The sequence below is a fragment of the Fusarium solani genome (assembly GCF_023522795.1).
Source record: "Fusarium solani strain SB1 chromosome Unknown bctg00000002, whole genome shotgun sequence".
In the NCBI taxonomy this organism is placed as follows: Eukaryota; Fungi; Ascomycota; class Sordariomycetes; order Hypocreales; family Nectriaceae; genus Fusarium; species Fusarium solani.
This window is the reverse complement of record NW_027072155.1, coordinates 2,023,660-2,038,957: the sequence shown is the minus strand read 5'-3', so window position 1 is coordinate 2,038,957 and position 15,298 is coordinate 2,023,660. Positions and strand designations below refer to the sequence as shown.

At 53.5% G+C, this 15,298-nt stretch overlaps 3 protein-coding genes across 3 annotated transcripts; 2 read left to right on the top strand and 1 right to left on the bottom strand.

The window, feature by feature from the left end:
- Nucleotides 1-234: 234 nt before the first annotated feature.
- Nucleotides 235-1,305, bottom strand: MRS44_004601 (uncharacterized protein; the record flags this gene model as incomplete). The annotated part of the gene is made up of 2 exons (XM_046268859.2): nucleotides 235-1,145; nucleotides 1,197-1,305. 2 exons carry the CDS (start codon nucleotides 1,303-1,305, stop codon nucleotides 235-237), a joined length of 1,020 nt encoding a protein of 339 aa, XP_046136265.1.
- A 1,781-nt stretch (nucleotides 1,306-3,086) lies between these two features.
- Nucleotides 3,087-5,175, top strand: MRS44_004600 (uncharacterized protein; the record flags this gene model as incomplete). The annotated part of the gene is made up of 3 exons (XM_065622266.1): nucleotides 3,087-3,377; nucleotides 3,431-4,550; nucleotides 4,607-5,175. 3 exons carry the CDS (start codon nucleotides 3,087-3,089, stop codon nucleotides 5,173-5,175), a joined length of 1,980 nt encoding a protein of 659 aa, XP_065478338.1.
- Nucleotides 5,176-9,942: 4,767 nt separating this feature from the next.
- Nucleotides 9,943-12,132, top strand: MRS44_004599 (uncharacterized protein; the record flags this gene model as incomplete). Its single annotated transcript, XM_065622265.1, has 3 exons — nucleotides 9,943-10,050; nucleotides 10,107-10,597; nucleotides 10,761-12,132. The coding sequence occupies 3 exons, from the start codon at nucleotides 9,943-9,945 to the stop codon at nucleotides 12,130-12,132; spliced, it is 1,971 nt and encodes a 656-aa protein (XP_065478337.1).
- Nucleotides 12,133-15,298: the final 3,166 nt, after the last annotated feature.

Here is a 15,298-nt window from a genome sequence, read left to right as displayed (position 1 = left end):
ATCAAAGTAAAACAACCCCCGTACATGTTCTCATGCCATGTAAAATAAACATCATTAATCTCGCTCCAACGCCGAGTCCAACAAGGACTTCTTTTTTCCCCTGACAAGTGGCTCATCAAACTCTGGCCCAAACAACGCCGTGTGTATTCCAAGTCTTTCCAACAAAAAGGCGCCGTCCAAAAAGTCGCAAGTTGCAGATTCATCAAGCTGCTCTCATCGACATGAGAAATCTCTCTAGTCTTCTTCGCTAATCTCGCTCTCATCGCCGTCGGGGCTCTCTTGCTGGCTGTTCTCAAAGTTCTCAAACGCATTCTCCAGGTCCTTGGCAAGGTCGTCCTCGGAATCCTCGGCTGCTTGGTTTCCGTAGTCCACATCCATGGGCTCCGGCTCGTTATGCCGCTGGATCTGGTTGTTGACGGGGCTGGGCAGCTTAAAGTCGAAATCGGGGTCGTCATCCTCTTCTCCGTCGGCGTCGTCGCCTTCTGATTCTCGTTGATCCATGAACTCGTCAAAGCGACGTACAGACGGGAAGGCGGGAGAGAAGTCGGTTCTGCGGTTGTTGCTCGTGTCGGCACCGGGGTACTCGACGAGGAGACCACCATCGTCGTCGTCATCCTCCTCGTCCTCTTCCTCTGGTGGCGGCGCACGTCGCTTGGGTTCTTCCTTCTTCTTCTCTGGTTGAGCGGGCATGGGCATCGGCAGGGAGAGCTCAATGTTCTTGGGGGCCTGTTTCTTCTCGACCTTGCGCTTGGCCTCCTTCTTCGGCGCGGCAGGCTTGCGGGCCTTTGCTGCTGGCTTCTCGGCCGTCTTTTCGATCTTTGTGGGTGCTGCCTTTGGCGCGGCGCCGGTGTTGCTGTCGATGTGAGGGAACTGGCGGCGCAGGCTGTCGGGGTCCGAGTTGTCGGGGAGTCGTGTGACGTTCATGTTGAAGGTGGAATCGACGCGGTCGAGGATGAAGGCTTCGCGGCTCGCGTCAAAGTAGAGGACATACTGGTTGCTGTCGAGGTTTCGCGTGCCGGTGAATGCGTACTTTTCGTCGTTGTCGGTGTAGCTGAGGTCGTATGAGGCCGTCTTGCCGTGGACGGAGGGCTTCAGGCGGGCCAGGTTCGGGGCGGAGGGAGATGAGAGTGTTGGCTTGTGGTTATCTGTATATTTTAGCACAGGAAGGTCTCTGGGGAAGATCCAGATGGACATACATCGAATACCAGTAAAGATGCCGTCCGAGGCCTTGCCCAGGAGAGCATCGCCGAGGATGACGGGATAGTTGCCCGTCTTGGTCGGGTCGATGAGACCAGAAGCCGCCATGATGGGCAACAAGAGTGGATGTACAGCTTTGACAGACACGAAGACAAACCGATGATGAGCTTCAAGGCTCCTCCTCCTCCTCTCGTGGTGTTGTCCTCAAACAAGTTGACGGACGCGAGCGGGATAATCCAAGGTCAAGTCCGGGGGGCCGAGGGTCTAGAGTGAGATGGAACGGGGCCGCTAGAAGTGGAGGAGCTAAGTACTAAGGTATCGAATGTGGAGGCGATGTCGTTTGTATTGATTGACAGAGTGGGCGGGGGTCATCAACAAGTAAATGGAATAATTGTTGGGGAGGCCCAACTGTGATGCAATGCAAGAGTCAAATCCGTTATTCGCGTCACGAAAATGAATGTGAAAGAGAGAGGATGAAAGAGAGGCTGAGGCTGCTCGATCTGCACGCCCTTGTTACCTCTGCACTCCACTCAATTAATCAATGTGTGAGGCGTCCATCTCAGCCACGCCTTGTCTGATGTGCATACGGATACTCCGTGAGGGTCGTCGTATCGTGTAAACAAGTGGTGTGAGCACACAACATGAAATGGTCGGATTCTGCACGGGAAAGAACCATTTTTTGCCTCATGACGACAAATACCGCGGTCATGCCTCGTTACTCCTGCAAGGAGGCTATTCACGGCAATCCACGCTCAACCACGCGGTGTGTCTAGGGTAAGCATCTTTACCTCTCCAGTTGTAACACAGCGTGACTCTTCCCAGACTCATATCTCAGATTAGCCAGCCCCAATGGTTTTCTCTTCGAGTTCATAAGTGCTTGTTCATATGATATATCTATATTCTATGCGCAGGTTGATATCCGAGGAGGATACATACTTGACCCAGTCTCGGTTCCGACAATCGTCCCTCGACTGACACAACAGCATCAATGCTGGGGGAAGGCCTCATGGTTGAGAGCAAGACTGCGGTCTCTTCACCTACCTTTAGAACGATGACTGTTATTATCACAATCTACCGTCCTCTGGAAGTCCAGAAAATGAATCAGTGCAGGAACAAGCCCCAGGACACTCCAAAACCGTCATTCACGTTCCGACGAGAGGCCGTGAGATGGCTATGTGCCAAGATGGTGGCTCACACTTCCAAGTACCTGGAAATGGACATTTGCTTTGTTTGACCGCAAACTCCCCAAGTCGTTCAACTGGTCCATGGAAGCAGGCACTGACCGAATGATAGGCTCTCGATGCTCTGTTCCTGGAAATATAGCCGCCCACTGGTTAAGCGCCCAGCTGTGCATTGGGAGCTGGACCCTGGCACCGAAACCCTGCTGCTCAGCTTGACAGAAACACATGCCTCGTGGATCTACTTTCCTCGCTGTCGGCAGGCGTGCAATTACGCGACTTACGGGCAACTAAATCATTTGAGTCTGCTACATTTCTTTGCCAGATCGAAACGAACTGTCAACAATTAAACTACGGACAAATTGCACCCTGGCCACCTATTTTGAGAAGCTTGGATTCAACCTTAGCATTGACTGTTGGTTCCAACTCAGTCTCTGGATTTAGAAGCCCTGCTCTCGTCCAATGCGAGATGTCGTTTAGACGCCGTTACAACACCCAACTTGGATCAGGGACTCCCAGTGTAGAGCCAACAGAGCCAACAACCATTGTTTGGATCTCATAAAGGGAGAAAACATCGCTGTTTCGGTCTTTTGGTTTATTAAACAGACTTAATCGTTCGACTGCCAACCAAATCGAGATATGGGCCGTTCATATCGGTGATCTTTGTCAGTTCTCCAAAGACCAGACCTTGGTCAACAACACTCAACCAAGATGAGCCAAGACAACAATGCAGGCTTCACTGAGGCGGAACTTCGACAGCCTGGCCATTACAACATCCGGCTGAGCGATACAGGCTCAATGGATAGTTCCAGCACCGACCTCGGAAAGGGTCAGCTTCATGCTTTCAAGAAGCAGAAACTGGATCTCCAAGGCCTGTCTGCTGATTTCGCCGTGATTGTGCTGCCGTTTGGTCTTGTTATTTTCTCTTTTCTCGTCCTGCGCCTCGATGGGATTTCCGTCGACAAGGAAATATTTGCACAATGGCAAAATGCCATCACTGTTGTAAGTTCTTGACCCCAGTCGTATCTCGAGACCAATGAGCTTAATAGCACCAGCTCGCCACTCTGTTTCCCATTCTATTCGCTGCAATATTTGGACGTCTCATCTACCAGACGGCAAGATGGACTCTGGAAAGAGGCACCTCGCTGGGCTCTCTGGAGCAGCTGATGGGCAGTCGAACCGTCGGGGGTGCTCTCCTCACCCAGTTCCAGCTCCGGGCCTTGAACCCCCTGGCCGTCTCTCTGATACTGGTCTGGGCTGTATCCCCTCTGGGCGCGCAGTCCATACTGCGGATGTTGGGCTCCCGACTTGACGAGCGAGGCCACGCTTCGACCGTTGTTTATTTCAATACGGATGCTGAATCACAGCCCTCCCACAACGACGGAGGACCATCAGAATCCCACCTTGACTTCTTGTCATTCTTGGGGACCATGTTTGGCGCTGCCCTCCTTTCGCCCAAGTCAATCAAGACGGACTCAATGGACGTTTGGGGCAACGTCAAGATCCCCTTCCTGAAGTCGTACGACAACGACAGCTGGCAGAGCGTCTCGTGGAGCCCCAAGCTCGAGCATCACTCTGCTCTCGTTGGCGTCCCGGTGGTCAACGTCTCGATGGGGAACACCACCTTCTCTCTCGAGTCGAGCTACATTGACCTCAAATGCTACAACTTGACCGGGATTGAGATGGATGGTGTTACTCAGTACCGCGACTTTGACTGGCCCGACTGGGAGTCGCCAGGGCCATTCAAGAACGGCACTTGGTACGGCTTCAACAACACGTTCCAGGACGAACACCGTCGTTCCTGGGCCATTGCCCTGAACAGGTTTGTCGATGTGTATTGGGCCAACAGGACGCTGTTGATGCAAAGGGCAAGGGCCATGCGAGCCTCCAGCCCAGCAGACGCGGCCCGGACCCGACCCGCCATCTTTGCGAACGAGACAGGGGTCGAGGTCAAACCGGCAAGGCTCTACTTCCAGGCCATGCTCAGCAACGCGCTGATGTGGGACACACCTGGCCTCACAGCTTACTGTGATATCGCGCAAAAGTATGTCGAGTCTCGCGTGACGTGCCGACGGACGAGCTCGACCAGCCAGCAGAACTGCACCGTCACGGCACAGAGGCCTTCGCAACGACATCACGCGCCCGAGGCCATCACCCCCTCTCATTCCCCGCCGTGTTTCGGTGGATATCTAAATATATGCCACTGGCAACGGCAGTACGAAACTCTGGAGTATGTGACCTCGCTCTGCAGTACATGGACGAGCCAGCCCTAGATACAATGAACAACGACGTATCTGGCTCCTTTATCAATATCGATGAAGAGATGTTCAGTCTGCGGCTAAGCCAGGTGTTAAACACGTATATACTCCTGGGCCAGATGTATCTTCGAGCCGTCGGCAGCACCAAAACCAGCAATTGGGTCAAGGACAAGTGGAACGAGACAACGGAGGTCGAGGTGGTCAACCTGGTCGAGGTCTACTCGGTCACGGGGCTGTGGATGGGCTTCTGCATCTTCTCATGCATCGCGCTCAGCGCCAGCGGGATCCTCAGCGTCTTCTTCACTCACCTGGCCAGCGGGCCCGACGTGCTCGGGTACGCGTCGACGCTGGTGCGGGACTCGCGGTACATCCAGATGCCGCCCGAGACGGGACAGATGGGCGGGGCCGACATGACAGTCGAGATGAGGGACATGAGGGTCCGGTATGGGTTCACGGGACAGAACTCCAAGGGGCAAGTGTGGGTTGGAGTTGGGCGGGAGAAGGATACGAAGCGAATAAGAGATTACCTCGCACAAGACTAGACCAACAACCTAATGTAATTGATACCCTTGAATGATGAATGGCATGTGAAGAGTGATCAAGTTGGTGATTCCACCCATCAAGACCAACTTGACCGCTCACATCATCCCTCTGCCCGACCCGTAAGTGCCTGATGTTAACCTGTTGGTTACAAGGCAAACCTGAAGATCGGCAACGATTGACAGGTTGCCTTACAAGCTGTTGCCCCGAGCCAAGCCTGTTCCTGTCTGCAAACCCCCACACTAGCTACGGGACAACTAAAGTAAAGTTCAGGTGACGTGTGTGACTGTTGGTGACAGCATCTGCCGACGAGCCCATCTCGATTACAGCCTAGGTGACCGACAGCTTGGGTTCGCTTGCCCGCCGATCGAAATGCCAGCTTCGAGCCCGTCCCTCGTACTGTAAGCGCCTGTCTCAAGGGAAAGGGCGGGAGGGCGGCCGTTGGGTGACGGCTCATCTCGGTCTCGGGAATCGACGATCCGAGCGTCGATCACTCATGCATACAGCTGAAAGGAAGAAGAAACGAGGGAGCGGATGTTTGACACAGTTGGGCAGCCTACCGGTTTGATCATGATGCCATTTGGGATCCTAGTCCTTTCTTTGCAGAATGGCAATGTCAAATTACGAGACAAAAAGCATTCAGTGTATTGAAGCCCCTTGTAGTTATTCCCCAGATCTTGGGTATGCTTGATAGGTGCAAGCCATGAATGTGTATGAAATGCTCCGTACTCTGTGCCGACCTAGGTAGGATACGGACAAGTAGCCAAGACCATCATATGCATAGTGCATAAAAGAAGCAATTCTTGATATCGCCAAGGCGTCTTTTCGTAAGTATTCCATAAAGAGTCGCCGGTCGAGAGAAGCTTGAACAAGCCGACAAGCTTTGCATATTCTTCAGCGGCGCCTTGTCTGTCGGTCATGAAGGACAGAAAGATGACAGCTCTGATTCAGCCACAGGAGAGGGCCCAATGGGTTCTGGAGCGTCAACGAGATCGCGCCAGGGCAGCGCCATGTCTGATGAATGGGTTGTTTTGGTGGGGATTTGTGTTGAAGGGGGTCTGCAGATGGAGCGATTATCATTCGCTAGGAGATGAATATACCTCCTTCGGTTACCCATGCAGAGTATAGATATAGTCGAAGTATGTGTACTGCCCGAGGGAAGTATATACTGTTCATAACCTGCGTCTCCTTTGGCAAGAAGCATGTCCTCTCGGCCGAGGTTGACAAACACCATCTTTCCAAGACAAGCTCAGCAAGGGTATCGGAGCATCTGAATCAGCATACTCCGTACATAGCTGTGTACGGATATACGCATCCGATTTCTAATACAACCTGCAGATGCCCGTAATATGTCTCGTCTCCCTTGCTACTGTGTGCGCGCGTATCCGTCCCTGACAGCAAACTCCACAGCACAGCAAGACAGCCCTGTCAGATCAGATGTCAGTTTACTACTCTCTCGCTGACCGATGGCAGCTCGATCAGAGATTGTGGAGTTGTGTGGTTCCAGCTCTGGACGCTTCGAGGCTGGTCTCCGAGACACGCATCGTCGTTGCCAGATCAAGATCTGCGGGCATCACAAACAATTCACATTTCTCGCTTGCTTGATCGTTTTACCGCCTCGAGCAGACACTCGAAAAACTCGGCTTTCCTTGCCGCGCCATCCTTCAGCTTAAGAGCCTAGTCCCTTCGGTAAGAGATATTCAATGTGGACTGGGCCAAGGGCAAAAAAGCAAAACATATTCGCGGGACGGTAGGTAGTGTTGGTGGAGTTTTGGAAAGTGATCATCGCATGTTCATCTCGCGAATGACCGGCACAACACCGATTCCGCAACTGGGACTGACTTCTCCTCTTTGAGAGGACAAACGATCAAGGGGAGAAGAACCAAAAAAAAATCTTGCCAAACAAGATCCATCGACTTCCGCATCGGCAAGACGGACAATATGTGGGGGACACCGGCGGATGCCGTGGGAGAAATGGGGAAACTCGTTCGAGGATCCTTTGCAATTTTTCAATCTCCCATCATGACTTTTCGGTCTAGCGCCCATCGTGTTGGGCAATAATTCCCTCGGATATGTTAAATACTATGTGGTTATGCGACTCTGGTGCAGCAAGTTTAAGAGTTGTAGATGTGGGTCATGGTTGATGTCGTACGTTTTCAATGGGTTGAATCGGCGTCTTCCTAGCTCTTGTGCAAGAAGAAACTGAACGGTGGAAAAAGAAACGAAACTTGAGATACCCAACATCGACTGTAACCCACTGGGGCCGAACTGCCTCGGCCTCGACTCTGCTGGGTGGAGTTGTAGAGAAAGCCTCTCGGGGGCCTCAAGATATCACGGCAATCCAACGGTGTCTCTGATGGCCGGATGCGATAGGGCAATGCAGTTTTCGCAGGATGAGATTGTCTTTGATCTGAGATGAAGAGATCGACATTACATTGGCGATGGGTCCAGATCCCTCAGGTCAGGTCGGTCATTAGCAACAGGTCTTCTGACAGCAGAGTAGACCTGTAGTGTGCCATTCGGCTACGTCATGGTGCAAGCGACTACCAACGCATTCCTCTCTCTGGGCTAGAGTAGCGAGTAGCCATCACAGTAGGCTCTCCCAGTCACGCCCACACATGCCGTCAAACGATGGGATGCAAAATGCAATGGTGGTGTGTTGAGGACCAGTTTTAACAGCGCAAAGCGCCGGTATTAAAAAGCAAAAACCCCAAGAGGGGGGGGCGACGACGAAGAAGACGAGGAAAGGGAAAAAGAAACGAGAGGCTGACGGCAAAGGCAAAAGAAGAAAGGAAATAATAGGGAAATGGGACTCGTCCACGACCCGGCCGAGAGTCTCCCAATCATTGGATGTCCATTCGGCACTACCCTTCCCTCCCCCTAGTCCAAGCCTGGCCCGCCTGACCTCGCCTGACTGCCGGGGACGGCTTTGTATGAAGGAAGAGGAGGGAGGAGTCCGCTGCCGTGGGACGATGTTGGTGATGGACTTGAAAAGAGCTGAAGGAGAGACAAATGTCCAAACAGAGATACCCGATCATGAGTGTACACCCCTTGGCTGCAATGACAGATTCCCGAGGCAACAGCAACAAGGGATGACGTTGGGAAAAGGGAGACAAGAGTGAAATGGCTTCTCCTTGCCTTATTTGCTCCTATCCCCGAGAACTCACATATCCATCGGACAAGCTCCCATCGACTTCTATTTGACGATGGATGATCCCTTGCCCTGTTCCCTGACCCCCCTTTCCCCACCACCATTGGGGCACCGCCATTTTCGCGAGAGTCTGAGAGAGCTTGCAGCGACAAGAGACTGACTGACAGGAAGAAGAAAACACACAAGAGTGCCAAAAGGCAGGACCCTTGTCAAGCCTCCTTGTCCTCTCTGGTAAAATCGTCCCTCTCCTCATCCTCGTCCCCCCCACCCATGTCTTTGCCGCCGCCCTTGGAGGGGGGTTCCCCTTGTAAGCCAGACCCTGGTCGAAGACGCCGGCCGCAACGCAAACCAAACCAAAAAACCCTGGCCAAGCGGTTGCGGACCCGCCCTTGGGATCGTGAGCTGATTGAACGATGGGGTGGATGATTGCTTCTTTGCTAGCTTCTGCGTGATGCCGATTGTCAGTTTGTTGGTGGACACCGCACCGCAGCGTCCGTCCCGGGTGATATACTTGAGCGATGACGAGAATGAGGAAGAGAGATGGCATCGGACCGCCGAGGATGCCCTGTCCTGCCCAGCATGTGTGTAAGTTGGCCCGTTCCTGGATGGCGGTAAGATATTACGAACGGATACTCGGGTCAGTAGACAGACAGACAGCCAGCCTTATAATAATAACCTTGTTGTTCCTCTTGTAACACTCTCGCCCGTCTGTCTGTCTCTTCTGGTCTGGCTCTTCCACTCTTTCGGAGCAGATATCCCAGCGTGACCACGGCCAAGTGGAGGTGCTGATAATTATTAAGGAAACACATCCCGGCATCTTTTTTCCCCTTCTCCTCCCTCTTTGAACCTGACCTCGCCTGTCAAAGAAGCCTCCTGCATTTTTTTTCGTAGCAAGGCCCGGATCCCTGAGCCTTGTCTGTCAGCGGGACGACTCCATTTTCGATCCCTCCCTTCTTCACTCTCCGAGGTCCGTCTTGTTAGTGGTTGGGCTCCATACACAACTATCTGGCTCACCTTTGCGCCGACCGCTCTCTTCGTTTATTACCAGATTATCTGCTATTCTATTACCGCCTTTACATCCATTCAGTACACGCATACATCTACTGTTGGCATCTCATCTGCCACGTTCCAAACAGGACCCAATTCTCCTCACCACTGGCATCGAATCGCGAACGCAAACTTGATTCTGGGCCCTGCAACTGCGACTCCAACTGCACACCCCATTCATCCACCCGCTGAGACCTGATTCAAAAAGACTCGAGGTGTCAGACACTGTCAATTCCGCCCGCTCTTCCGAGATAAATGCGCTATTCGCCAACGGGCACCCCAAGAAAGAAAGGATCCGTCCGTCCTTGACCTTGACCTTGTCCCCAACCTGCGTCCGCGTCCGTCCATCGAGTCGCGCTGCCGAGCCGCCCTCCGCTGTCATCCGTACCTACCTACCTTATTAGATATCACCCCACGCACGCCCTCAACACCACCACTTTTTTCTTTTAACCAATCTCTTGATTTTCCTCTCAATCATGCACTGAAGGAGGCCAAGAAAACACAGACTCTTGAACCCGACTCGCACCTTCTTCCTCCCCCAATCTCCCTGGCAGAGTCGCCCTTACCAGCCATGGCAGCTGCGGTGCTTCGCCAGGGCCCTATCATCGCCGTCGACATGCCCACCAACTCTAACACCACCACCACCAACACCACGACGACGCCTCTAACCACCACCAGCGTCAGCGCCGGCGTCAAAACCGGCTCCGACCCCGAACACGACGCCACACCCCCGAGCTTAGCGATATCGACTACTTCCTCACCGTTCTCCAGTTGCCCTCTGGCCGAACCGAGGGCCAGATAGAGGACGACCTTGTCTCCAAGGCCAGCGCCCTGGGTATCTCGACTGCTGCCGTCGCCGATAAGCGCATCACCTCGAGCGTCGAGTCAGCTTCTACCGTCTACAACGCCCGCACGTTTTCCATGCTATCTGGTGGATCTACGAGCACAGCTCTCACTACGCATTCCTCCCTCTTTGGCCCTCCTACACCGGACCTCTCAAGCGCCAGGCAGTCCAAGGATTTGAGCTTTGCTCAGTACGACCGTTACTTGTCCGTTATCGATCCTCACCACAACCATCCCAAATTTCTCAAGGAGTCGCCACCTCCGGATCCGACAACCCAGAGCATCTTTAGTGGCAAGACCAACAAGCGAAGCCTTTTCAGCGTTAAATCGGGATTCAAGCTGCGATGGAGGAAAAAGACTCCCCAGCCTCTCGAGGTCCTCATGTGTGTACTTCCCCGGATCCCGACCTGGATCGTCTCTCAAGAAAACCATAGTGTGCTGACCGGCTTCTTATAGGACCTGTGTGTGCTGCCATGCCGATTTCAAGAGTTCAAGCTCATTACACAGCATCACCTGCGGCCACACATACTGCGCCGACTGCCTTAGATCGCTTATTCACGCCGCCATGGCTGACGAGTCCAGCATGCCTCCACGGTGCTGCGCTCAGCCGCTGCCGGGCTCCGTTATCAAGGACCTGCTGAGCCGGGACGCTCAACAGGAGTTCCTCAAGTCCATTATTCAGTACAGCACCCCCTGGCAGGCGAGGATATTCTGCCCCAATCCCTCATGCGGTGAATTCATCCCGCCGCACTACAAGCTGGACCCGAAATACCCCTTCAATGTCACCTGCCGCAAGTGCAACACCCGGGCATGCCTCATGTGCAAGCGCAACGCCCACCCGACCGGGAAGGACTGCCCAGAGGATTGGGAGCTGGATCAGGTCTTGAAGATGGGTGACAAGGCCGGCTGGAGGCGGTGTTACAAGTGCCGGAATCTGGTCGAGCTTGTCGAGGGTTGCACCCACATGACTTGTCGGTGCAAGGCCCAGTTCTGCTACATCTGTGGTGGCGTGTGGGACGCCAATATTGGGTGCCCCAACTACTGCAATGGCGAGGAAGAGATGGAACGGAGGAGGCGGGAGGAGCAGGTCCAGCTCGCCGAGTATGAGGCAGAGAAGCTTGTGCAAGAAGCCGCAGCCGCCGCGGCGTCAGCTGAACGACTCGCAGCCGAGGAGCGAACACGAAACAAGGACGACTTTTCCAACCTGGCCGAAATGCAGCAGCACGAAATGGAGCGGTTCCTCGAGTTTGCCGAACAAGGCAGGGAACACATGAGGGCCCGATATGCGGAGCAGAAACAGGCCATGGTGGAACGACATGCCGATCAGGAAGAAAAGATGAAGGAGAAGCACGCCAGGGCTGTCAGCCACCTCGAGGATCGACAAGTGGCTGCCGAGATGGACCTCCGATCTACTCTGGAGGCGAGCGAGCGAAGTGTCAAGATCCGACTCAAGCACATGGAGGCTTACTGCGATGGTCTCGGCCGTGGTGGTGACCCCAGCTCAAGCTCGACTTCCCTCCCCCATCGCGTGGTGACGGAGCGGGACCTCCGTGAACTGGGCCAGCAGTACAACATCCGGGACGGCATGGAGAGGTCGCACCAGGCCAAGATCAATGTCATGCGGGACCGACAGGCCAAACGCATGGAGGAGCTCATGGACCGCCAGGAGACCGAGCATGAAAAGTTTCTTGACCGATGCCGCGACGAGCTTGAGGGCCTCGCTGTCCAAGCTGCCCACGACGAAGAGACATTTGCTGGCACGTTTGCCGCTAGAAAGGCCAAGTTGGTCCGCCGGTGGGAGCTCGCCATTGAGATTCTTCGTAAGGAACTCGAGGCCCACGATGGCGTCAAGTATGCCCCAATTCCCACACCGACATGGCCCGAGGAGAAGACGGCAAAGCCCCCTTCGACAGAGTAAGCATGTTTTTGCTTTGGGTATTATCAATGAGTGATACTGTGCAACGAAAAGCACGAGCGGACAACGCATTTCAGCAACGGCCTTGACGAGCACCTGGATTTTCTACTACCTTATACTATCAACTTTCCCTTGGGATATTTACGACCACCCCGATTTCTTTTCTTTTTCCACCTTTTTCTTGTTTATACGACTTTTTACTTTGTACGGCATGATACCAGGCCAACCAGCCATGGGAAGCGGGCAGCTCTCGAGCATGTTCCGCCGGTTTATTTGGAGTTGAACGCATTTTCAAGCATCAGCATAGCATTGTCGTCTATTTCCTTTTCCTATACACTGCGGACCTGTTTTCAGGCCACGAAAAGAGCGACAGACGGTCGGGTGAGATGTTATCACGACCTCGCCCTGACATGTTAATCGACGTTGGAGAGGGAGCGTGTCCATTTTTTCTCTATTTTGTGATTTACCTAGTTCATACCCCCAGACGTTGGTCGTGCTGCGTCATGATAGATTGGAGATCTCCAGATCATAGAAAGATGAGAGGGTTATTAACATTTGCGAGTTTGTACTCGACACCGGCTTGGTGTGTAATGATCTGGATGTTGTGAGACTTGTATGGATAGATGACGGATGGAGGAGTGCATGGCATGGCTGAGCATGATGATGCCCTGGGATTGATAGAAGGGAAGGGAAGTGAAGTGAATTGACGAACCAGATGACCAAAGCGTCTAATGTGTATGCATGTCTCCGAAATTATGGTTCCCGAGTGAGACACTTGTTGAGTGAGGGCATGATCCTTGATGCTGAACTTGAAGGCTGGGGTTCCTTGGATCTAGCTCAGGCTCACCGTGCCCATCGCAATTTGTTTGCCTCCGAGGTGGTTGACGAAAACTCTATTCAACCTCATCTCTCCTCGGCATCCTACATTAGAAGCACGGCTTCCTGCTCACAATCATGCCGGTAGATGTCCAATCTCCGAAAAGGAAGAAAAAAGGCAACCGCATCAAGCGAATGGTGTTGCAGTGCTACGTGGAATAGAGTTGCAATGGCCGACGAGACACACATACACACGATCCTTGTGTACAAGGTCTGGGGGAGTTCGCTCCGTTTGTTTTGGGGGACGGAGTTGATGAGCAAACACGGGAATAGGGCGCGTGTCTCGGAGAATACAGATGGAGATGCTGATACTGTACGGAATCGAACTTTTCTGTGTCAGGCAGGTGAGGCAGTGGTAGTCTGCAGTATTCCGTGTAATTGTTACTCGTGTTGAATGTGGCATCATGCTTGCCCCCCTTTAGAACGCAGAACCTGTCAAAAGGAGAAACCAGCGCCGCACCTTTAGGCATCAAGAAGGGTGTTTTTTTTCTCGTCTCTGCCCGTTTGGCGAGATCGACAGGGACGCAGAGGCCAATGTCTACAGGTGTGGCTGCAAATGTCCCAGGGATACCTCGGTACCTTTTTACTCGTCGATGCTTTCTCGTTTGAGAGTAAGAAAACGAACAGGCTTATTTCCCGTTATGTGCTCTTGTTCTAGAACACGAAACGTGGCTGGGATATGAAACACGAGGACTTTCGAGTCTTGTCTTTTGCCGGCGACTCGGGCCGTGTTGGTTTGTTGCTGCTGCTGGCTAAAAATAGGAGGGTTAACGATAGTTGATGGGATGACGGGAGGATGCTTGGAGGGATTCAAGGCGCCGAGTCTCAGATGTGATGGCTTGCTTGCTTGCCTGTGGGTGTAAGCCAGCAGCAGGTCTCTCGATATAGCATAGCATGGCTGCAGATGCCCGCAGACGCAGACGTGCAGGGCTGTTTCTTGCGCCAGAGACTGGACCCGAGATCCATCCATCTTCTACAGTGTAGACGGGGACTCCTCATGTTGGTTGCCGTGAGGAGGAATGAGGCCTCGGTGAATTTGGGCACTGTTCTGTGTCTGTCCGTGTCCGTGACTCAGACGGGGGCGGCAAAGCATGATATATGGATGGCTTCACGTTTTGGATTACTGCGGGCAGCCGTGGTGGCTTTTGATGCTGTCCAACTCGCTGCCAAACACGTTGCCAAAGAGTGGAGAGGTGCGCAGTACGTAATCCAGAGGGGGAAGGGCCCATGGCCAACGCTTCCCTGTCTAGGTTCAAGGAGGATGGTGACAATGGGTGTCGAGAGGACACTGAGATACAATCCTGGCTTATGAGTTGTTGGAGTCGTTGCTGACATTCATGGCATTTACACAATCAAGTGAAGCTTAACTGGTCGAACCCCGTCAGCCACCCTTTGAATCCATTGGACATGTCGAAAAAGGCTGCTGCGAGAAAGACGAATGCCCCTGAAGCCCAAGCCCAAGCCCACCCCCAGGGGACCCTCCTTATCCAAAACGCCCATGGCCGCCCGCAGATGGCGCCCGGATGGGGACCCCTAGCCCGCTAAAGAGACTTGAAAGTTACCGCGTCACGCATCCCATTCTCAGCCACACAAAACAAGTCAGCCCAATTTCACCAGGGCCAAGGCCAAGGCAAGGCCCCATCCCATGGATCCCATCCTCCCTCACTCCACCTACCGATCTCCATACTCCCCATCTTCCAATCCATCTGTCTGTTCGAGAATTACTTCGTTTCCCTTCTACTGACTGTCCTGGGAGTTTGCGTTGCCATTTTCCTGCGTTTGCGTGCGTATATTGCGGGCGCTCATTACTTGGGCATCGTATCTTCTCTGCATCCCTCCCCTGTCTCGCTCGTCTTGCCTTAATAGAAAGTATTTCGCTGCTCTCGTCTTCTCTTGAATCTCCGTCTCCGTCTACCGCTTCTTCCGACGCATCGGCCCAGTTGCTAGCAGCACCCCGCCGCTAGGTGCGCTCCAGCTGCAGATTGCGAAGCTCTGAGGTGCCCCATCAGATCACCACCACCTCCCACCAACAGCTTTTCTTGGCACCTACAACCACCATCGTCAACCCATCATCGTCGCCATCATCATCGCCGATTCGAAAAAAATAGTTCGATTTTGCCCAAGTGCCGAACCTACCTTTTCGTTCGCTACCCTCCCGTCGCCGTTGTTACCGGCCCGTCGTCGTCGACGCCGTTTATCCACCGAGACCTGTCTCTCCCTCTTGTCTTGCGGCGACGAGCCACGTCCTGCCCAATCGTTTGCTCCACGACCTCGTCCTCGACCTTAGTCTAGC